The sequence below is a fragment of the Neolamprologus brichardi genome, chromosome 9 (assembly GCF_056152115.1).
Source record: "Neolamprologus brichardi isolate AB-2024 chromosome 9, ASM5615211v1, whole genome shotgun sequence".
NCBI classification, from domain to species: Eukaryota; Metazoa; Chordata; class Actinopteri; order Cichliformes; family Cichlidae; genus Neolamprologus; species Neolamprologus brichardi.
In genome coordinates, this window is record NC_142112.1 from 5,757,743 (window position 1) to 5,783,063 (window position 25,321).

Genomic DNA, 25,321 nt, shown 5'->3' on the forward strand with positions numbered 1-25,321 from the left:
AAGTCAAGATGTCTTCTAAACCAGCGGTCTCCAACCTTTTTGGCGCCACGGACCGGTTTATGCCCGACATTATTTTGACGGACCGGCCTTTAAGGTGTCGCAGATAAATACAACAAAATAAAACTAGTACCAGTACTGAAAAAAAGAAAATTTATTCATAACACACGTGAAAAGACCCAGGAAAACCGAGTTAACGATAAAAACGATAACAAAATAACGCTGAAAACTGATAAAAACCCTGAAAACTATACATTTCACACCTGAGCCTCAACTCTCGTGGCCCGGTACCAAACGACTCACGGACCGGCACCGGTTCGAGGCCCGGGGGTTGGGGACCGCTGTTCTAAACAACCAACCTCCTTTTAGACTTTTTCTTTGCTCTTTAAACACTGGATACAGCATGAGACTGTCTTCATGAAAAGTCAAGTTCAGGAATGCAAAATAAAGTTGGGAAAGCAGTGATGAGGAACACAAACGATTTGGAAATTTGCATCCAGCAAATCTCACTGTATGATCGTGTCACATTTGACCTCTGACCTCTGTCAAGTATGCTATGTTTATCGCTGCCATTGTTTGCATTGACAACATATAGACATATAGGGAATTAGATATCGTGATTCTAAATATCAAATTACGTTTGGCTTCCAACATCTTCCTCAAGGTCAAATAAGGTCAAACTTTCAGAAAATATCTTTTACCTTTAAAACGATGCTTCCAATCAATTTTACTGCTTTTGTTTGTATTGGCAACATTTAGGAACTGATACACGGGTATATTAGGATTCTAAACATCATATTGTAGTTTGCATACTATAGCTTGATCCTTATACGACCGTTGCAAGAGCTTGGTCCTCATAGCAGTGAGTGTTGGACTCCCCCCTTTGTAATCTTGGGTTCCTGCCCCAAGTGGAAGAGTTTAAGTACCTTGGGGTCTTGTTCACGAGTGAGGGAAGATCGACAGACGGATAGGTACTGCGACTGAACTGATGTGTGAAGAGAGAACAAAAACGAAGCCCTCGATTTAGTGGTTTAGAGGGAGGTCAGGGCTTCTCTAGGCTGCTGCCAATGCGACCTGGCCCGGAAAAGCCGAAGAGGACAGATGGATAGTTTGCATCCAAATATCACGTCACATTTGACCTCTGATCTCAATTTTACTTTTCACATCTGCCTTCTCTTTAAGTTGAACCCATAAGGTTTTGTAGTATTGTCAAAAAATGAGCTGCCTAGTGGGTTAGAAATATACTGTAATGTAATATTATATAAGAAGCTCAAGTTATTTGTGTCCAGTTATTTATGAATCAACACCTATTATCCATTTCCTGCTCCTACATAATGTTTGTGTAATCAGAGTAAACACCCGTCATGCTGCCCTTTTCTGATTTTTACTGCACTACAAACTTCTTAAAGTATATTTTAAAAAAGAACAAGGAAAACAAAATAAATATACATAAAACTAAATACTCCTCAGAGAGTGTGGTGCCTTGGTGAGGCTTTAATTCTGTGAATGCATCTTGGTTTTATTTGAAAATGCAATTTCTTTGTATTCTCACTGTTTGGGGGTGGGTGCAAAAATTCCCTGATGAATTTGTACATTTTCTCACTTACAAAGAAATGATGAGCCTCTAATTTTTACAGTAGTTTCACTTTAATGGAGAGAGACAGAAAAACAACCAAAAAGTCTAGAAAGGAAAATACACGAAATTCTAAATTAATTTGCACGTCACTGAGTGGAATAAGTATTTGATCCTCTACAAACCACTGAGAATTCTGGCTCCCACAGACTTGCTGTGAGCCCACGTGGCACACAGATTACGATCAGTCAATCAGTTACAAATACTCCTGATGTCAATTTGTTATGTCTATAACGCAAATCCATTTTTTCCAGTCCACCATGGGCAAGACCAAAGAGATGTCAAAGGATGTCAGGAACAAGATTAGAGACGCTCTCAAGGCTGAGGTGGACAACAAGACCATCAGCAAAAAACACTTGATGAGAAGGTGACCACTGTTGGTGCGATTATTCAGAATTGGAAGAAATAAAAAATGACCATTAATCACCCTCAGTCTGGAGCTCCCTGCAAGATCTTGTTTCATGAGTACGAACTCATCCTTAAGTTTGCCAATGAACAGCTAACTGATTCAGAGAAGGAGTGCTGCAGTCTGACGAAAACTAAATCTAGCTTTCTGACATTGATTCAACCGTCCATGTTTGGAGGAAGGAAAATGCAGAGTATGACCAAGAAACCCCATCATCCCCACAGTCCAAGCATGGAGGTGGAAACATGCTTTGGGGCTGTTTATCTGCACAGAAAGACTCCACTGCATTGCACTGTCATTGGTAGTGTCTTCGGTGGCTCCCCTGAGAGTTTATGACGTCCTGCCCAGTTCACCTGCGGCTTTATCAATGGTGTCTGGTTGCCAGTTCAACACTGGAAGTGTGTGGCTCAGGGAGACAGAAGGAGAATTGTATTTGGCAAATTTAAGTGACAAATGGTGACACTTGATAAACGTTCGCTGAAAAGATTGAGTGACCATAAATGAAAGCAAAGAATACTGCTGATTGACATACTACCTGCTAGTAAATACATTAACGGGTCACCTAGGTAACTGGAGCTATAGTCACTAGCTGGCAGCTTGAAAGCGACACTGCTTTACACGAAAACATTTTCAGAAATACGGGATTTCCAGCTTTCAGTTGTACTGTACTCATCCTCATCCTGTATTCATATACATACGAAAATGTCTGTTCTGCAGGCACAGCATCGACAATGAGAACACGGTTGCCTGGGACGGAGTCGCATTTCCTGCTTGAACTAAGTTCCAGCTTTCCTTTCGTCTTTCCGTCTTTAGCTTCTGTTGTTTTGGCGGAGGGAGTAATGCGAGCGCTTGCTATCGCGTGCGCGTAACTAGGTACATGAGCGGAGGGAGTAGAGATGAGGAGGTAGCGCACGCGAGGCAGAAAACCCGCTTTCGGATTGGCTGAGAGACACTGGTACCCAGCTCAGTGAAGCTCGAGAAATTCGCCTCAAACGACCGGAAGTTCCACCGGAAATCGCATTCTTACATTGTAATGCAACAAACCGTAAGAAAATAATATTTGGGATAGAATAGGTTTCCACACAAAGTATTACGTCACATTTCATTATATCAGATAAACTGAGTTCGGAAAATACTGACCAAAAACTTCGCGGTATTCGGTTTTCTAACGGCGTGTTTTGGCCGCATCCTGGGACGTGTGCGCGGTTGTTGCTAGCTTTACTTTGGTCCAGAGAAAGAGTGAAGGATGTGACTGAAGCCTCTTTCGCGTGCCTCATCGGCCCTGACTCACTACGCCGTTTGTGTACACTCCTACTGCACTTTGCCTACGAAATGGAGCTCGATGGAAATTAGCAAGCGTGTACCTCTTCGAATTCCCACCCTTACCTTTGGAGAATGATCCACCGGCAGGTTATTTTATCCCAGGTAGGTCGCCTCCATTGTTGCCTTAACGTTGATGTAGTCTCATATCCTGCCAGTCTCCAGCAGCGGGCCCAGGGCTCGGTAACCCGCATTTATGTCATTCTCTTCCGTGTGGAGGAAACGTTACGCTGAATTGTTTAAACAGTGAGTGATTTATTGTAACAGTACATAACGTCAGCAAAAATATCAAGTACATAGCCGCAGCATTTAGGCAGAGTGCCTTTTCAGAGGCGGTTTACTTTAAAGCCAAACGTGTTTCCCCAGTAGCTTAATTTTCTATTGCTGCAAGGGCGTAACATCCTTTAAAGTTGTTATTTTGTGTAATAAAACATCTAAATTGAGACTGTGTCAGCTGTATTACACGTGCCGAATTGAAGGGTGGCGACTGCTGTATGAAGACATTAAGCTATGTTTCAGTGAAAACCTTGCCCTTCTCTGGTAAGCAGCGCTGCATTAAATTAATTAATTTCTTGAATGATGTTTGGCGTGAATGTATTGGCGCTGAAGATGTCGGGGCCCTACAGCGTCGCACTGAGTTCTTCCTCCTTATTTGTAATGTACCACGAGCAGGCTATACAAGAGAAAGGCTTACCCCCTCCAGGCTTTGTGCGAGGATTCCCATCCACAAAATCCTCTTAAATACTGGAGCCACACATGATCTGTGTATTTCCTTTTGTTTGCTTCTGTTCTTTGGAGACATGATAATAATAATAATAGAAAAGGTATAGCCATGAAGAGACAGCATTTTTCCAAGTTTGGGGGATGCATATCACCAGTGATGGTGGTTGTCTAGCTGTCAAGCTGCTGAGTAAATTGTGACCCACATAAATCCCTGTAACAATGGGGAAAAGGAAACGTTTACTGGGTATTGCACACTACCATTTGGTTCTTACTATGAACTCAGATCTTCCAGTATCAATAGGGCAAACCTAATTTTTGCTGGGTTTTCTGTTCTGAATGGATGCCACTGATTTGCCACCAGCTATTTTTAACATATTCATAATTATGCACATAGGTATGGTTGGTACCAATCAATGGTGGATATTCTCCCATATATGCAGTATTTTTGTTGTATAATGTCAATGATGTTCATAGTTCCTGTAACTGCATGCAAGTCTGCAGTGGTTGGCTATCACCAGAGGTGAACTCAGGTAGTTTATGATGAATATGAGAACCAGACCCTGATGTTTTCATGTATCACCCACTCCACTGTAAGTCACACAGGGCTGAATAATGTTTCTACTAGAAAGCCTGAGAGGTTTGAGCACATCTTTGTGACCTGAGCTCTGAAGATAAGCTTTTTATGTTTATCTTTCTGTGGGCATTGCAATAAGTAAAATGATAAGCACTGTTTTCTTTGAGTGGTTCACCTTCTTATGCTAAGAAATGTTAATCAAGCAGGCCCAAGTGAAAAGGATTTTTCTAATGCATTGTCAAATTTAAAGCATGATAAAACAGAAAAGCACTTTGCTATTTTAAGAGAAATCCCTGCTTAACCAATCCATTCTTCTGTTTGATTGGGGTCTCTGATTATTGAAAAAAGCATCATCATAATTATTTCTCAGTTATTTAATTTGATTGTTAGTTAACATTAACATTCACCAGGTGGATGTTGAACTACTTGGGGGTAGGGTTAGGTTTCATGCTAACCAAGCGTAGTTTCAGAAACCTAAAATTAATTGCTTTCAGATGAATTCTCTTCCATGCATTTTGGCTTTATAGATCTTCACTTGTGAGATTACATTTGGATACACCAGGTAGATGAAAACTTTGTTGTTTTGTTCCAACAGAACTAAACAATGAGTGAGTTTTGGCTAAGGTGAAACACTCATTTGATTTAAAACGCAAGACAAAATAGTCTCATAGTGAAAATAAAAAAAAATTAAGCACTTTACCCAGATTTTCTTTATTCATAATTAAACGTAACACGCGTTCTGATCCAATCAGCTGAATGTTGAATTATCTTTACATAATTCAGCATCATTGTGGATTGCATATGTAAAAACATATTCGTTACACTGGCAAGAAGAAAGTCAGATTTATCAAGAGAATTCTGTCAAAGCAAATAGAAGTGCAACATTTTCTGTTTGGCTGGAGAGACGCCAAGTCAGGTCAACATGTACAGATGGAGGAGCAAGACAGTTACTGTAGCAAGAGCAGGTTAAACATGTCTTTGTCTGCTCATGCCAACTGTCATGGCAACTCGGATACAATCAAAATAACACCCAACGTGGGAAAATGCTGTCGAGTGGATAACTCCTCAAAGATGATATATAATAATTAAAACTACCATGATGTTCCTGCCACAGCTGGCTGCCTAACATTATTTCCTGACACCTGACAGTTTTTCAGCAGAATAAATGACAACATAAAAATTGATCTAAGCCAACAGGAATACGTAAATAAGCCAAACAACAGTTTAAAAAGAAATATGAAAATGGAATAATTTAGGATAAGTGCAGCAGCTTCTGCCACTTAGCTGTAATGTAATCATTTCATACTTCAGCCTGTTAAAAGACACTGCTTAAATGTATATGCAAGAAACAGAAGAGGCAGATTTCCAGTAATAAAAGTGTACTTGATAGAAGACTACCACTGCATGAGAAGTGTAGCCTGTAGCTTTTTTCATTCAAGAGGTTTAAAGGACTAAAGGTAGTTTAAAGGTAGGACTTGAGTCCCCAGTTTCTTTTTAATGAGTTTTGCAGAGAAAAGTTATACGCAGTCAGAAGCTCTACAAGCACTTATCATAGTTTGGTGAGTATCAAAGCTCACAATACAAAAAAAACTCAACGTAAGCAACACTTACACTGTTTTCTAGCTGTTTAACCTTTCAAGTGAGAGAAAAAAGTGTGCAAGCTATCATAAAGTGGCCATTTACTGCATGATGACAGCAGCTGCTGCTGCAACCAACTAACTTGATTAATAAAGTGGAAATTGTTTGATCATGGATTATTTCTGTCTCTAATATGTTTGTCCTAGTATTGCAAGCTTTAAACAAAAACAACATCTGCAATTTAAATGTGTGTAGTTGGGGACTGGTAGAGATGGGTGTTTTCAGTTTTGTGTGTGTTTGTTAGCAGTCACTGCTTTGTGTCACTTGGTTTGATTTAGACAGTAGCGACAACTGTGCAACATGTTTATCAAGTTTACTGGGACATTATAAGAAGCAGAGTATGCCATCGGTCTTTATTCCTAATGATGTAGCATAATAGCAGTTTTTTGTTTCAGTCCTTTAACATCACTTTTATAATTTTATCATGGCTAAATTGTGGATATTTTAATATTGAACGATTCAAGTAACGCTGAGATAATTTGATTTTAATGACTTTTCTCATCTAAATAAAATATGGAAGGAATTAATTCTTCTTTATTCCCAAGAAAGTTAATTTGATTTTGTGCATCAAGATGGGCTGTGTTAAGTGTCTACAGAGGGAGGAGTGAGTAAAACGATAAATATCCAAGTGAGTGAGTCAACCCCACACTCATCCTCTTAAATAACTTGCGCTACTTTACCACTTTTAGCACAACAGACCCAATCTGATCCTCCACACTAGAGTTTTAAAGCCAGTGCTGAAACCAAGGGGAAAAAAGATACTTAATACTAGTGGTGCAACGGATCACAGTTGATCCGTAATCTGAACCGATCCCACTCCACGGTTCGGCACGCACGTGATCCGAAGATTCGATAAAGAAGAAAAAAGTATATGTATGGTGCGCGTGGTGGGTCTGTCAAGCGATAGCTATGGCCAGCGCTAGTGGTCCAAGTGGAGGAGCAGAGGAGTTTGTGGCATTTAAGCAGCCCTTTGCTGCCCAGTCCGACCAGACTAAAGTTATTACAAAAGCTGTTGGGGTGTTTAGCTGCAGACGGGAGGCCGTATTCTGTTGTGCAAAACAATCAGAATCAGAATCAGAATACTTTATTAAAACAAGGGGTTTAAACTATGATGAACGTGCTTGAGCCACGCTATGATATCTCGTTGCGCGTCCGCTTTAGTGGCAAGATCGTACCCAGGCATGTATGAGCAGGAAAAGATTAAAGTTATGGCTGAACTGTCACAGGCATCTTCTGTTGCCCAACTACAAACAGGTGGACCTCCAGGTCAACGGAAAGCTACGTGACCGTGACCGCTCATTATATCACAGCGGAGTGGTAGATATAAAGCCCTGTACTGCCCTATATTGCACCTTAATTTGTTTTTATATAATTGCGTGGAATGAGTCTTGAGTTGAATGTTTTTAACAGGCAAAAAATACTTAAAAAGTAAATGTTAAAAATGTTTCTTTTTTTCTTTTTTGCTGATCCGAAAATTGATCCGATCCGTGACTTAAAACCGTGAGATTTTTGAACCGTTGCACCACTACTTAATACCATTTCCAATGCCACTGGGGAAAACAGAGCAAAAAATTCAGAGCGGTTATTTAAAAAATGGGAAAAGATTAGAATAACACTCGGTAACAGCACCATTTAAGATGTCTGACATAGTGCAAAAAACATGCCAACCACGTTAGCATTTATGAGAGCTCTTTAATTTAGTGTGAAACTGGAGCTTTACTGACCTCTCAAACTCCTTTATGAGGAATGCTTTGGGAGCTTCGTTGTGCTGCTTGACTTTGTAGGGTCATTTGCACAATATAATATAATATTAAATATGTTGTGTCTTGGTCCAACTTTTTAAGCAGCTGCCTAAAGAAGTCCTTTTTTACATGTAACTACGTTAGTAAATTCCATTGATTCTTGACTTTTTCTGTCTAATGGAGTGCAGATAGCGAGTGCTGCCACACTTGTTGGAGTCATTTGTTTACATTTATATCGAACATCACCTGCTGTTAGTGTGTCCTCGTCTGTAGCTCAGTTGTGTGTTGTTTCCAGCTTCAATGGGAACAATATCTTGCTAATTAATGCGCTTTATTGGAGGTTTTTGAAGTAGCTGTCTTTTTCGACTCATCGGAGGCTGACATGTGGCTCTTGCTCTCAGATATATCCCGGCTTGTCTTGTTGTTGCTGCGTGCACTATAGAAAGTGCGTGGTGTTGTTATAGAAGTGATTGCAGTATGACATTTTCATACCATGCAACAATTTAAATCAGTATTATCACAGATGATGGGATATGGCACAGCCTGAGAAGACTATTGTTGGTATTAAGACTATTATAAATCGGCATGCTGTTATGATTTTTAGTATCTCACAACCCGTTTTTTTCTTTCTTTTACTTCTTGGATAACACTACTGCACACACAGCATCAGGGCAAACATAGCATTCTGTTCACGGCCTAAAAGTGTTTATCCTTAAGAAATTAAACTGTGGTCAGTATCGTGGTAGACCTCAGTTTCATTAAGCTGTCTTTCCATTGAATTTTTAATCCCACGGACAAAAACTCAAGAACAATAAAAAACAAAACGAAACAAAACAAAAGCTAAATTTACTTTGCCAGCTTAAGTTTGTGTGCAAGAAATACTCATGTGGAAGGCGTTATTCTGCAGAATGGAAATGTAGGGACACAAACAGATCTTAACAGGAAGAACTAGTATCTGCAAGTTTCATTACATGCAAACAGTATCAGTCAAAATATTCAATCTGCATCTACCCATGGCTGTATTTCCAACTAAAACTGCTGCTTGACAGTTAAATAACAGAACTGAAGTTGCATGGACTTACTCACTGGAGTTTGTGTACACCTTTAAGCATTATGGGAACTCTATCGTAGTTCTCAAAGTTTAGGTTTTTTCCTATTCTCAACTGTTATTGGCTACAATACATAAAATGATCTCCAACAAAAGACATACATCAACACCAAACACACTAGACTTTTAAAAATAAAAACATTACATTATATTTAAGCCGAGTTCAAAATGTCCTTTTCCCCAGCAACTGCTTGACATTGCTGGGAAAACCATTAGAGCTCTGCATTGATGGTATAGCCTAAGACTTCACTGCATCAGCAATCTGCTCTCGATCTGTTTAAAGTACAAATAGAAGTATTAATATTCGGTTTGTTATTAGGTTTTACCAAGAGCTCAGGTCATGTTTCTGATTCAGGATTGAGTGGATTGTTACTTTGTACTAAGTCGTTTTAGCAATTTGCTTTGATTCTGTTTATAGGTCTACAGTACATTATTTACAGGGACCAGTAGGATCGACGGGTACATTAGCAAATGGGTCCAGTCTTAGTTTAAAAAGACATAAAAGCACCAGCTTAGCGCTGTTACTAAATCAATGGGTTTGGGTTCAGTTAGTGTTACAAGCTGAAAGAATGAATGAAGCTTCATTCGAAAGTGACTATTTATTATGAGCCTAAAGCAAAATCCAATCCTAACCGTAGCCAGTGGCCAGTTTTGAGATGAAGTGAAGACTCTACTAAGTGACCACATTCCTGGTGATAGTCAGGTCATCACTCAGATTAATACTAGTTCTGTAGTACACTGTGTTTTGCAATACCGTGTTCACGAAACTCATGAAACGTGTTCATGAAAATCATTATGTGAAGTCCATGTTGCTCTCATGTGCTTATATTGGTCAGGGAGATCTGTGTTGTAGTGCTATCACAGTAGAGGCTTCCAAATCTCACCCATACTGGACTGAATAAACGTCATTTTGAATGTGATTATACCAGTTAATTGTGCAAATGTAAGGATAAGCAGGAAGTACAAGTGGGGACATTTCCTAGGAGAGTTTTGCCTTAGTGAAGCTATGGCACTGTACTAATGTGTAGCTATGAAACTAATGAGCACTGTAGGGATTTGAATGTGACTGTATAGTTTTTGTTTTCTCTCTTATTTGCATATGTGTGTCACACATGAGCATTGTTTTTGTGATGCATATGTACTCAGTGAGTGTGCACTCAGTGTATCTGTAACTGTTAGTCAGGCTGTTAGAAAATAGAAGGGTGAGTAAGAAAATATGAACATAAGGTGTCAGTGTGTTGGGATGTAATATTGATCATTTCTTCATTCACACTGACGTGCAGATATGAGCTGACTCTCCAGTCGCAGATGTCAGACTGTCCTTGAGTACATAAACTTTTACTGTATTGTGTTTAGTCACAGAAATAGAACAAGTGCATTTAGAGATTTGTTATTTATCCTGATTAATGGAAGTAAATTAAACTCTTGCTGCAGGCTCAATCATATTCTGTCGTATTCAAATTTTTGTCTGGGCCGTTTTTAGCATAGCTGCTTTTCCTGTAGTAGGTCAGTCTGTAGTAGTCCTGTTAGTCTCTTGGTTTTGTGCTTCTCATAGATGCTCTGCAGTCTGGCCAGAGAGTAATCCTTCAATTTGCTTTTCATTTTTGGCAAATGGACAAAGTTGCAGGGAGGCAAATCTGGCAAGTGGTCCAGCTGGTGAGCAAAGTTTATGTCGGTGTTCCAGAAAAAGTGCCTACGTGATGTTTTTCCTGCTTGCCAACACCAGCTCTGATTGTTTGCTGCATGTTTCCTCCTCTAGCTAAGTGAGGATGTTACAGAGGAACTAGGGGCTGAACTCACAGTGAAAAATCCTGTGAATGCTGAAAAATGACGCGCATAGTCCTGGCTTTATGACTGTGACATTGTAGACTTAGAGGCGAAATTCAAGCCAGATTTTGGAGAGTTACTGAAATTAGACTAGTTACATACAATGATATGCCATTGCATGGCTATCTTTGGAGCTATTGTTGGGCTAATATAGACACAGAAGCACTGAAATACTTTAGGGTGAGGGATGAATTGTTCCTAATTGCATGTTGGGGGTTAGTCTGTGGTACTTGATTGGCAAAGTTCTGTCGTAGGGCAGGAAGAAGACATGGTTTAATTGGAGTCATTCTCCTTTTAAGGGGCTCTGCTGGGTGTGCTTGTGCGAATGCAGACATTTTGCAAACTTGCAGGGAGGCAGCTCTTGTGCTTACAAAATAAAGTTTGGTTGTGTATAAGTCAATGGGAAAATAACCTGCCACCTACGCAAATACTTGGCTGATTAGTTGATGGTTTCATAGCTGGTGTCACATCTGATTGTTTATTTCATAAATTATTGCCATCAGATCAGGGTGTTGTTTAGGGTGGGCCTTACGTGGAGACACCTGGGGACCTACACACACCTGAACTAAATCTGATAAGGAGACACTGGGGGGTAAACTAAAAATAAGGCAAAAGAGTCTAAGAGTAACTTGACAGAAACACAAAGACGAATACTAGACAAAAACAAAAGGATACTGGAGATAATAAAAGAGATAATACCCAAAGATCCTCACTTTAAAACAGCTGAGGTCAAAGGCAAACATTGACCTTAAATCACAAGATGGTTATAGAAAGGACTGTACACCGACCATAGAGTGTAATTAATAGTAAAGCTGAACTCAACAAGTAGCACTCACAGAGTGGAAATGAGTGCAAGGTGCAGGATTTTGTTATTTGCCCTATTGAAACCAATTTTAATATATCTGACATAAATTTCAATACAATTATTTTTTTAAATACATTTTTTATTAAGGTAAAAATGTTTAATAATAAATATAAAATTTTTAAAAAAAAGTATATCACCCTCAGAATTTATATTTATTCAGAACAGTGCGCATGTATTCAAATTGTTATGTATTTAAATGGTTAAAACCTGTTACTCTGATGTACTTAACAAAGTCAGAATAACATATCATGATATTTAGAATGGCCACATATCATTCCCTGTATTACTCTCTGTTGTCAATATAAAAAGTGGCAGTAAGTTTTAAATGGCTGTATATGGCATTACTTTGCCCTTCAGATCAATCTGGTGACCTTAGAGGAGACGTTAGCGGTGGAATATGGAATTATATTTTAAATCCTTATGCATTACTTTCTACATTTTGGCTGCACACAGCATTTGTTAGAATAATGGTTACAAGACTTTTTTGTCAATTTTCAGCTAATACATGATTCAGTAAAAGGACTAGATGTTACAGTCCCTGATGATGCATTGCTTTAAATGGAGAGAATCTTGAGGGACGGCTGTTATGAGGAAAGGCAGCCCAGAAACTTTACCAACGGGACACATCGTTGTGTGCCTCAACTTTTGGTCTTTTACTCAGGCTAATCTGCAATTTTTTGGTTAGGTTTAGTGATTAGAGATCTGATCTAGATTATCTTATTAAAATTTGGGACACATCGTCAGCAGTGGACCTTGGATTCATCGGGTGTTTCGGCCATTATCACTAGACACTCTCATCCAAGGAGGCCCTGCCAGGGTTGATCAGGCCCCGGAGTGTGCCACTGGTTTATGTTAAATTGTTATTTCTCTTCTTTCTTCTTTTTGTGTCTCCATGTGTATCTGCCCTGAGTAAGGCTAATCCTACAACCAACCAAGTCATTAAGACTTGGTTGGTTGTAGGCCACAGTCTTCAAGGTCATTAAGATGACCTTGAAGACTGCAGTGGATGTAAGCCAAATTTCATAATCAGAATACTTTTTTAATCCCAGAGGAAATTATGTTTACATTTTAATGGATTGTTGAGCCCAATCTACACCTCTACAATGTTTTCTTTCTAAACTTTCTGAGCTTTCACCTTTACAGACAGACATTTATGGAAAATCCAAACCAAAATCGTAACTTCCATAGAAGAGGTAGAAAAAACAACAAAATAGTCCAGAACTTCTCAGAAAACTCAGAAAACTCAGAAAATGCTCTCTCCAAGGCTGAACAAATGAGCATATATTAGTTTTTTGCTTCTACAAATCAACACTTTTCCCGCTGTTGCCCCACATGTGGTAGTAATGCTAAGTATTGCTTGAAACTGCAAGTTATTGTGTATATTGTAACACTGATGCTGTGTTTCCCTCAGTGCCTCGGGACATTTTATGAGCCAGAGTGGCTGTTTGCTTATATAACACAGTGATAGTAGGCCTGGGGCTGTGTGGCGAGCGAGGATCCGTGGCACTTTTTTGCTAGTCCGTTAACCCTTGGTTACGTAGAGTGACGCAGCTCCATAATATGTCAGTATAAACAACTCTGTCTCTCCCTATATAAACTTCAGCAATATCATTTTAAAAATTCAATTTACTGCCCAGTCATCCCGTAATAGTTAGTCTTCATCCTATCTATTTTTTTACTGATATTTATTTTTTATTGAAGTTTCATATTTTCAGGTCGTGATTCTCTGCTAGCGTCTGATTTCATTCCAGTGAATTCACAGAAAACAGCATTCAGAGACGTCTTGTTAATATTTGTAGGCTTGCTTCTCCACTGCAGGAACACCGACCATGTGAACATCTGCAGATGCACATGAAAAGTGATTTTTGTTGTATGTGTTGTAACTGTGTTGAGTCTATATGTCTGTTCTACCTGTGCTATAATTGTGTGTTCTCCATGTCTCTGTTTCCACTTGTTTCTCCATCTGTGCTTCTTTTCTTGAAGTATTCATATTTTTATCTGATGAAGATGAAGTATGAAAAGATGATGATGATGTTTCCCCGCCTCTAACACCCTCCTTCACTTTCTCCTCTGCATTCACTGCTTCTGCTTTTTGTTTCTGTGGTTTGTAACACCCCACCGTTCTCCTCCCACTTCCCTCAGGTTTTGGTCTGCTTTGGGTTGACTGGTCATTATGCTGATGCAGCTCTGTAGTTTCAAGGTCAGTGCCCCCTCCTTCCTGCAATCACTCTCCAGCTTCTTTGTATGTGCACCTCCACCCAGCTTCTGTTGTGCATTTATGAAAGCTGCTGCAAATTTTACACACACACACACACACACACACATTGGTTGGACGATAAAAAAAATCTTATTTGTAAACTGTAAAAACTCCACAACTGTATTTTAAATAAATACCATAGCTATATATGATAAACTAAAACCTTAATTGACTCGACTTACAGCTTAAAGTGCTACAGAACAACACTCACAAACTGAAAACTTTAAACTTTGGTCAGTTCCAAAGAAATAAAGTAGTCATAGTACAAGAAAAAAAAAACTACCTCTACATTGCATCAGTTTTTTGTATACAAACAAACTGTTTTCAGTTATTGGGTAGAAACATTCAAATGTAAAGAAAGGAGAACAAAAACAAAACTGACACCTAATTTTGGTCTGTTTATTCTTTAAACCTTTGTTCATATGAAGTACAAGTACTGTGTCGATAGAGTGGGCAGTGAGTTGTAATAAAGGTCAGTTACTTTAGTCAGTACATGCTGCTCTGCTTCTTTCCTGAACTTTAAATAATCAATTCCCCAATTTCTCAACAATGTTGTCATCTTTTGAACCCTGGGCTGTATCTGCTGACATTAGCAGTGTCAAAGCATCCTGTGGTCTCACCTGGAGTCCGGTACAGGCAGTTTTTTCTGGGTTTTACCTGTACTGCGAGTCGAGTGTTTTGACCAATGCATGAAACAATATATTTTTAGATCTAAGTTTGTAATGGCCATTTTCTTTGTGCGTATTTATTACATGGCGTGCTGTGGGGAAAGGCCTGTTCTAATGTTTGAGTCTAAGGTTTATTTTGAGCACCTGACGGCTCTTTTTTTGCTTCTCCTCCCTAAACTCTCTTTGATTACTCTTTCACGTGATCCTTGCGTAGGTGGTAGCAGAGGTTTGTCGTGTTTGAGTCTGGGGTGGGGACCGGTTTCCTGCATAATTTGCATAATACAGTTTTCTGGTCCGTGTCAGACTTTTCATAACCAAACCATGTCCATGCTAGCCCCTCGTTTAGAAATAAGGTCCTCGTATTGTTTTGACTGGTCCTTCTGTTTGTCATCATTTCAGTTTATTTTGAAAAATCTCAACAGGATCTTAAGCTTTATTGTGAAAGGTTTATGTGGAAAATAAACAAGCGGACGGCGGCTGGGTTTACCGCCGTTGTTCCTAGCGTGAAAACAGTCGCCTGTCTGTCCGTGTGGTTATTTTAAATATAAGACAAAGAGAGAACATTAAAAAATTAATATAGAAACTACAGTGACCATCAAAACGATGAAAAAATATTGCCGTAAACAGTTTATTTTGCGACACCACGAAACAAAGAATAGTGTAAAATGAAATGATAGACGTTTTCACATCGTCATCCGATATATATCGTTATATCGAACAGCCTAGCAGAGGAGAGAAGAAGGGCATTCCAGAAGCTTAATGTTAGTTTGCTTTGTCTATTCCAAAACATTGGACAATGGATTGGACGAACATTTAGACTTAGACTAGCTTTTTATTGTCATTGTGCAGTTTCTTGCACAGCGAAATTGGGTAGCTGAACCACAAAGGTGCTAAAGTAAGAAGAAGAGAAACCAATATACAACGAAGGCGGAAAATAAATAAATAATTAAATAAATAGAATAAAATAAAAAACAGTGTATATGTATACATATGTGAGTGGAACTATATACATGGTGTATGTGTAGGAAACATTGAAACAGACTGGGACCAAAAATATTGCACATAGATGATCAACAGCAGTGTCAGGGTGGATGTGTTGGGGAAGTCTTTACACACTCTTAGTTTGCATTAAGAGCTCTGACAGCCCACGGGAAGAAGCTGTTCTTTAGTCTGTTGGTTTTGCACCTGATGGATCTGAGCCTTTTTCCAGAGGGCAGGATGTTGAAGAGGTGGTGGTTAGGATGGAGGTGGTTCTTTATAATTGCCCTGGCTCTGGAGAGACTCTGGAAAAATTTGGATCAATTTGAACATTTTGGAGCAGGTGTTTTTTTGGTCAGCACCCTCTGTCCATAATAATGTAAAACTGGCTTCACTGTCAACAGTGAGTCTAGTGTTGCAGCAGCTTTAAGTTCATGTGAGTTGACCTGAGTTGTTCCTGAACATCCTAACTAATCTGAGGGTCTTCTTGCAGACTTTGGCAACACATCCAAATAACTTGTGCTCTCATACAGTTGTTTGGACTGATGATCTTGGAATCTGGAGTTGCTTAGAAATGGCTCTAAGAGACATTCACAACTTGTGTAAATCTGCAATCCTCGTTCATAGCTCTTCACTGAGTTCCTTGGACTTTCCCGTTGTATTGACAGTGAGTGCTGTCAAACAAATCCTTTTTATGCTGGCAAAGTTGTAGTTAATCATACTAACAAAAAGTTAATAGGCCTCGGCTTTCACAAATATAAAAGACATCATAGAACCTTCAGCACCACCTCTGTACAGTCAAGTGAATGTGCAGTCTGTCAAACTTAAATGTTTCAGATCATCCAAAAATTCTAATACGAGACAAAAATAAACCAAGTGAAAACAAAATGCAGTTTTTTAAATGATGAGTGTGCCCATGTCTCCACCATGGTCGATAGATGTCATGGTATGCTGAAGATCACGAGTTGTGCCTTTTCTCCTCCATACTGTTTTCTTCCCGTCATTCAAGTTCATTTTTTGTACAACTTTGCAGGCGCTTCCAGTTGCCGAGGGTAACTAGTGGTTTTCCTCTCTGTCTCTTGATTGTACACTTCGGACATCAAGTTATTTTTCTTAGTCAAGAAAATAATTCTGGTATCGTCCACTTAAGTTTTGTTCTGAGTCTTCCTGGCCTTTTGGTGTTGCTGGATGTAAGTGATATAACAGAAAGAAAGCACTGGCCAGTTTTTGCTTTCTGTGATAGGTTTATTTTTGTTTCTTCAGCCTATTGATGGCCTCGGTGAAAAACTGACACATCCAAGTTGAACATTCAGAGTGCCCTACATATATTTTATTTGTGTGGCTGCCAAGGAATAATAGGCAGAGACCTAATAGACCTGACCATGAAACAGCTTGTACATCTGACTCTGACTCTGAAAATGTGGTTGTATATCTCAGAATGGCTGTAACTTCCACTGTGATCCTAGCATTACTGTAGGATCTGCTGTACAATATAAAGCACCTGGAGGCGACTGTTGTTGTGATTGTGACTGTTGTTGCGCTATATAAATAAAATTGAATTGAATGCCATGCTTTTGTTAAAAACTTGAAAAAGTTTGAACTTCAGTACAGAGACAGAATTACAAAAACTGTGTCATCATCTAACTGGCTCACTGTATCAGTGTTCAAATGGGACCCACAAGCTGACTAGGGCTGCCACGATTAGTCGACTAGTCACAATTACGTCGACTATCAAAATCGTCGACGACTGATTTAATAGTCGACGCGTCGTTTGAAGCTTTGTAAGATCCCAAAAGACGCAGGAATAAGTAGTAGGATTTAAGAGTGTAATAACGGACTGAAACAGAAGATGGCAGCACTGCATGTACAAGGATGCCAGCTGCTGTTAAACCCCGAAGAAGAAGAAGAAGCTGTGTTCCAGAATTCATAGCGCAGCCCTGCTCAGTTTCCAACAATGGCGGCAGCTAGTTAGTTTTAATATTACTCTTATTATTCTTTCTGGGTCACAAAATAAACGTTTAACATATTTTCAGGCGAGAATGTAGCTGTGTAAACCTCAAATATCTGCTCAGTTTATCAAGACACCACATATTTTCAAAAGCGCTCTGACGTTTTCAGAGACGTCTGTTACCCACTAGCTCGATAGCTAGCCGGGGGCTAGGCTCACTAGAGCCGTGAGAACACCGGACTCCCAGCAAATCGTTTCAAAACCCACCGCTGTCTTTCGCTACTCAGGTTAAACATGATATATAAGTCACTTAGATAACTTAAAAATGTTATTGTTTGGCTTTTTTAGTATTTTATTTGTTCCTGAGTAAATCGGTTTGGCTGAGAAATAAAGTTATAGTTTTTACACAGCTGAATAAACGTCAAGCAGACAACTGATTATCAGAAGTGTGAGATGATCCAGAATATACTCCGGTGTCCTGTTATATTTTAGATAGCAAGGAGCAGACGAGACTGAGTTTATTAAACTCCAACGAAACAATCTGCAGATTTCATTAAACTTTAATAAACTATTATCTTGTCTTTATTTTTAGTTAGCACATACCTTAAACACTTCAAGCTGTAAGCTAATGATATTTATATAAGAGCAGATGCTGCTGCAATAAGCTGTACGTTTTACGTCCAATGGATGATGATCTGATTAGTCGACTATCAAAATAATCGTTTGTGGCAGCCCTAAAGCTGACACATCAGCATATTAACTTAGGGCACAAAGACTTACTATAACTAAGAGATAAAGCACAGACTACACACATAATAATAAGGTGAAGGTAAATTCCATGATTGTTTTTTAGGTTGGAAGTGTCACATTAGAAGAACAGAGGCAGTGGTGCGTCCCTACAGTGGCACAGGATGACTGGCAGGCTGATTTAACACTGATTTAGTAGCTTGCATTTCAGCTGTTGGTCACAGTTAAAAAACAATCTGCTAAACGATTAACAGAATATTGCTGTGTGAGCAAACACAAGCTGCTCTGCTTCTAGCTGGAAGAAGATCTGTGTTTGACGTCAGTCATCAGACAGCATTAAAATACATGACCGTTTTCTGTTATCAGCGCATCATCATTGCATTGTAGCTGTGTGATCGAGTTGATATTGAGGATATTTTTTGTTTTGGTGTCCACCAAGCTGCAGCATAAGAGAGAGCACTGACCACCATAGTGATCAAAATGTGTATAAAAACATGAATTCAGTCACTTTATTGTTTTAAACGAGTTTTTGACAGATTTCTATTTCTATTTTTTATTTTGTTTTTACAAAAGCCGGTCAAATAAATTTATATTGTTTATGAAAATGCACTTTTACGTTTTAAAGCACCCACAAATTTTCAACCACTGTAGGTACTTCGTGTTTTTGTAGCTTTGATTCTGCTAAAAGCTTCTTTCTGTGTATGTCGTTGCAGAACTTGTACCAAAATCGGTTCCTGGGCTTGGCGGCCATGGCATCCCCAACTCGCAGCAGCCAGACCCGCCAGCGCTGTAAGGATGCGGTTCGGCACAGCTATGGCCCCGAGTCCTTTGCTGTCAATGGCCTGAACCAGGATGCTTTTATGTTGGGACTGTCACGCTCCACCAGCGACACTGATCTGGTCTCTCCAGATGCACGTTCCACTCTTACCATCAGCTCTTCCCACTACATCATAGGCCAGTCCGAAGATCTGGTGATCACATGGGACATCAAGGAAGAAGTGGATGCTGGAGACTGGATTGGGATGTATTTAGTTGGTAAGATGTCACGTGCTTTGAGATTTTAGAGTTTTAAATATATTGACTATTTGTTTTTGTACAGTATGCTACTCTGGTTTGCTGTCCTCTGCTGTGATGGTTATCACGTCATGATTTTAGTGCCATTTGTCTTTGTTTAAAAATGGAAAATAAATCAAAGATGTGTGTAAATAGAAAGCACAAGTGGTTAGTTAGAAACTGATATTACAGCATGCACTAACCACTTGTAGTCATTTACCTTACTTACTTTTCTGTATGCATTTATGTTATTGTTTGACTAAAGGTAACATGTAGGCTTGCTAATGAAGCTTTAAGCCTTTAAAGCTGGTCGGAGCGGGCACGCTCTGTTTTGCGTAACTACTTTTAAATCCCGGTAGCTCTGCAACCACGTAAGCTAGCGCAATAATTTTTTTTGCATATGAAACCGGAGGAGTTGTACTTACATCTTATGCCATCAGCTTGTCCTCGGTCACAGTTTCCTTCCACATATAGCTTTGCAAATATTGCATAAAAAGCGCTTGCAGCAACAAAAACATAATATTCCAGAAACACGCTTTGCCGATCCGATCAGCTTTTTGTAACACTTCCTATGTCCATCAGCGTGAACTATCGCATGTCCGCCATGACCTGCCCGAAACCGGAAGTGACGTCATTTTCACGGAAATGTCGTTTTTTACCACCAGGGCCTCATGAGCCTATACTGGTATTTTTAAAAGTTATCTTGTTTCTGGGATGCTTAGGACTCATATTGCACTGCTGGAAATAGTTTATTTTGATGCATATGCTGCTTTTTTGCAAATTTGCATTATAATATTTATTTTCGTTTTTCCTGCATTATATAAAAATTGGTGTATTTCAAAAATAAAACTATGAAGGCACTCAAAATAAATTTCCTGTGGTGGGAAACTATTTTGTGCAACTTTTTTGTATTTACAGTTTTGAGGGATAAGCCTCTTAAATTTCTCTAACTAGAAATATATGTTAAAAAAACAAAAACGATTTTCAATTTTTTTGTAGTTTATTGCACTTTTTTGCAATTTATGTAATTACTATGCACTTAATGCAGACATATCATTAAGATTTAGGCTGTAATGGTTGTATTGATGTATAGCAACTTGAAATGCTCCCAAAAATGGCTCCACAGCATGTAAAAATATAATATAAGCTCTGGCGGCCTTGGTTCTATGGTAGGTCTTAAAGGGTTAAGACACAAAGCAACAATGTAACTTCAGTGCTCTTCTCTGAAAAAGCTGATAGCTCTGAAGTCTGTGATATAGATTTTCATTCAAGCAGACACGTCATGCATCAGGTCGTCTGTTCTAGACAGGCAATATCTGCAAACATACAGTCACATTAAAAACAAAGTACACCCAGTTAATTCTAAGGTTTTACATATCAGGCCTTAGCAGGTCTTAAAATGAGGTAAATACAACCTGAGATGAGCAACAGCACATGAGCTGTTATGTTAGAAGAAATAATTGTTATATTATTATATCATAAATTATTTATTTAATAAACACTAAGCCAAATGCAGAAGCAGTGAGTGAAAAATTATTTACACCCTATGATTCAGTATCTTGTATAACCACCTTTAGTGGGCTGTAACTTAAATAAAGTAACACTTTTGGAAACCTTCTGGTACACAGAAGAGTTCGTGGTGGACATGGTGGTGTTGTTAAAACGACGCAGCAAGACCACGAGAGAGCCGTACGTAAGCGAACAATCAAAAACCTAAAACTACTTAACCCTTTAAGACCTATCATAGAACCAAGTCCGCCAGAGCTTATATTATATTTTTACATGCTGTGGAGCCATTTTTCGGAGCATTTCAAGTTGCTATACATCAATACAACCATTATAGCCCAAATGTTAATAATATGTCTGCATTAAGTGCATAGTAATTACATAAATTGTAAAAAAAGTGCAATAAACTACAAAAAAATTGAAAATCATTTTTGTTTTTTTAACATATATTTCTAGTTAGAGAAATTTAAGAGGCTTATCCCTCAAAACTGTAAATACAAAAAAGTTGCACAAAATAGTTTCCCACCACAGGAAATTTATTTTGAGTGTCTTCATAGTTTTATTTTTGAAATACACCAATTTTTATACACTGCAGGAAAAACAAATATAAATATTATAATGCAAATTTGCAAAAAAGCAGCATATGCATCAAAATAAACTATTTCCAGCAGTGCAATATGAGTCCTAAGCATCCCAGAAACGACACAGAAAGTCATAAAGTCAAAGATAACTTTTAAAAACACCAGTATAGGCTCATAAGGCCCTGATGGGAAAAAAGTACATTTCCGCAAAATGACGTCACTTCCGGTTTCGGGCAGGTCATGGTGGACATGCGATAGTTCACGCTGATGGACATAGGAAGTGTTATGAACAGCTGATCAGATCGGAAAAGCGTGTTTCTGGAATATTATGTCTTTGTTGCTGCAAGTGCTTTTTATGCAATATTTGCAAAGCTATATGTGGAAGGAAACTGTGACCGAGGACAAGCTGATGGCATAAGATGTAAGTACAACTCCTCCGGTTTCATATGCAAAAAAAATTATTGCGCTAGCTTACGTGGTTGCAGAGCTACAAGGATTTAAAAATAGTTACGCAAAACGGAGCGTGCCCGCTCCGACCGGCTTTAAAGGGTTAAGCATTGTTTAAAATCAATAGTGGGCCAACATTTCTCCACAACGATACAACACACTGATACATTCATACATAAAGCGCTTATTTAATTTTCAGATGTGCTAAGGGCCAAATAATCATGTCCTGATATTTAAAACCTTAGAAGAGTTTACTTTCTCTCAAAGCAAAGAATTTCCGCTTGTCCAGTGAATACCAGTAGTTTCAGCTATCATTTTATTTTGTTGCCAATACATTACAGACAGAAATTCAGAAGCATGGACGTGCAGTACGGTTTGAGCTCTCATTCATCTTTCTTTCCAGATGAGACGTTATCGGAGAACTTTCTGGACTACAAGAACCGAGGCATCAATGGATCTCACAAAGGACAAATAGTCTGGAAAATTGATTCGAGCTCCCACTTCAGTGAATGTGAGTAATAAAAAATGTTTTTTTTGTTAATATAGGGAACACTTTGTCTCTAAGAAAATGTCTTTTACCAAACAGCTCACAATATAAAGTAAAACAAACGATTCCACGTCACTCACGCTATATTGGACTTTTGGGGGGAATTGTGCACATACGCAGTCAGTCGTGTCAAAAAGGTAAAACTTTAGTGTTAAACTACAATCAAGATGATATTAGCAGCTGGTGACTTGTGACCCAAATGAAAACAAATATCTCAAACAAGCACGACTCTACCACCTGCTCCATATGACAGACAAAACATAGATGTGGCTTCCGGTCGAGTGAACGCTGGCACGCTTGGCTGCCGCTGCTCATTATTATTACTATTACTATTTTTATTATAATTTTTTTTAAGTTGCTGACGACAATTTGAACCAAGTATCTAAGGCGCAACCCTCTTTTGACTTGTTTTCGCAATATTTGCGGGCTTCTACTGCTTGCGCTGCAGCTGTCAGCTGGTTGTTCGGTCCCTCCGTTTGTGTTCAGTGCTCGGCCCTGATTAAGATGCGGATCCACAGGGTGTTGGTGTGGCTCGTGCTCACCTGGGTTTTTTTATCCATCATTCATCACCCGGCGACAGCTCTTCTCCAGTACTCTGCTACGGATCTTTTGCGGCTCCGTTTTTGCCTGGCTGTCTCTCCACCTGTGGCTCTATACTTCTACCCGGACATCGCCTTCCAGCCCCGCCGCAGGTATATCCACCGAGGGCTTCGCCGGAAGTTCAACATCAGTGACACTAACTCAATATTTTCCATCTGGTCAAAAACTCGTCGTCCTCCCCGCAAGACTGACCGGGCTGTTGACCACAGTGTGCTGGCCCACCTGGCTAGATCAACTAAGCCAACCGTCCAGCATGGCAACTCCAGCATCAAGTTTGGTCTATTAAACATCCGCTCTCTCACTGGTAAGGGACATCTCATCCAAGATCTCCTCTGTGTTGGACTTTCTTTGTTTGACTGAAACATGGCAACAGCCCAATGACTTTGTTTCTCTCAACGACTCCACTCCATCTGAGTTTGTTTACACCTGTCGTCAAAGGAGCTTGCAAAGAAAAGCGTCTGGACTTCTTTAAGTTACTTGAAGACGTTTCACCTCTCATCCGAGAAGCTTCTTCAGTTCTAAGGTCAAATGGTGGAGAGTCCCAGATATAAACCTGGTGGGAGTTTCCCCCCACAGAGGGACAAAAGGACCCCCTGATGATCCTCTAATCACATGAGCCAAGGTGTGGAACTGGGTGTGGGTCCCAAGCAGCCAGAGTTTCGGGTAAGTTCATTGTGAAACCTGGCCCCACCTTATCATGCGAATTCCTGAGGTCAGATGGCCCAGAGTGTGAGTGGGCCTTAAGGCGTCTGGGAAGGGATCTCAAAACTGGATTATAGATGGCAGAGAGTTGGTGTCGTAAACCACCGCCTCTGTTCAAAGATGTTTGCTCACAGTGGACATAGATGCTTCTTTCACTCCTCTTTCAAACCATCTGTCCTCTCTGTCCAAAATGTGAACGTTGGCATCCTCGAAAGAGTGACCTTTGTCCTTTAGATGCAGATGGACAGCTGAATCTTGTCCTGTGGAGGTCGCTCTTCTGTGTTGTGCCATGCGCTTGTGAAGTGGCTGTTTGGTCTCTCCGATGTAGCGATCTGGGCATTCCTCGCTGCACTGTACGGCATACACCACATTGTTAAGTCTGTGTTTTGGCATTTTGTCTTTCGGGTGAACCAGTTTTTGTCTGAGTGTGTTGCTGGGTCTGAAGTACACCGGGATGTCATGCTTGGAGAAAACCCTCCTGAGTTTCTCTGATACACCGGCTACATAGGGGATGACAATGTTGTTGCGTCTGTCCTTCTTATCCTCGCTCGCTGGTGTCTGATCTTCTTTTCTGTGCCTCTTTGCTGACTTTAAGAACGCCCATTTAGGATAGCCGCACGTTTTGAGTGCTTCCTTTACATGTGTGTGTTCCTTCTTTTTCCCTTCAGGCTTAGAGGTAACATGTTCTGCCCGGTGGTGTAGGGACCTAATTACTCCAAGTTTGTGTTCCAGAGGGTGATGGGAGTCAAACAGGAGGTACTGGTCCATGTGTGTGGGCTTCCGGTAAACTTCAATGTTGAGGTTGCCGTTCTCTTCAATGTGCACAGCGCAGTCCAGGAAAGGCAAACAGTCATCCTTTGTGTCTTCCCTGGTGAACTTGATGTTTTTATCCACAGCGTTGATGTGCGCAGTGAAGGATTCCACTTCTTGTGTCTTGATTTTGACCCAGGTGTCGTCTACATATCTGTACCAGTGGCTGGGTACTCTTCCTTTGAAAGAGCCAAGAGCCTTCCTTTCCACTTCCTCCATGTAAAGGTTGGCTACAATAGGTGACACGGGGGAGCCCATGGCACAGCCATGTTTTTGTCTGTAATAGCCTTCGTTGTATTTGAACACCTGTCAACCTCGCATCTCGGGGAGGGGCGGAGGTCTCGCGATAATTCATCGGAAGCACTGGAAAGTTCTCCCTGTCTCTGCCTCTCCCTCCCATTCATTTGAATACATTGCACTACAGCTTCCTGGATCTATCCCCACCATCATATGTACTCTTTCTCGGCTACCTAAGCCAAACAAGGAGTTTTAAAATGAATTTTCTGCTCTTCTCACTCATTTCTCTGTACTTTCTCCAAATCTGATAATTGCTGGTGACTTCAATATTCATATGGACAATGATAAAATCTCTCTTTCCAGAGATTTTACCTCCTGCCTGGAAAGTTTTGGGCTTCTACAGTACA

General features: G+C 39.8%; 1 protein-coding gene across 4 annotated transcripts in view; it reads left to right on the top strand.

Moving 5' to 3' along the window:
• The first annotated feature begins 2,939 nt into the window (after nt 1-2,939).
• hecw1a (HECT, C2 and WW domain containing E3 ubiquitin protein ligase 1a) overlaps nt 2,940-25,321 on the top strand; it is a 101,265-nt gene continuing 78,883 nt past the window's right edge. For 2 of the 4 annotated variants that reach the window (XM_087845838.1, XM_087845841.1), the window contains exons 1-4: nt 2,940-3,461; nt 13,976-14,033; nt 19,145-19,466; nt 22,422-22,529. In XM_087845838.1, the coding sequence (XP_087701964.1) occupies nt 14,007-14,033; nt 19,145-19,466; nt 22,422-22,529 (457 nt within the window). In that variant the 5' untranslated portion in view covers nt 2,940-3,461; nt 13,976-14,006. The remainder of the gene's footprint in view (nt 3,462-13,975; nt 14,034-19,144; nt 19,467-22,421; nt 22,530-25,321) is intronic. The other 2 variants (XM_087845837.1, XM_087845839.1) reach the window with 1 other exon arrangement.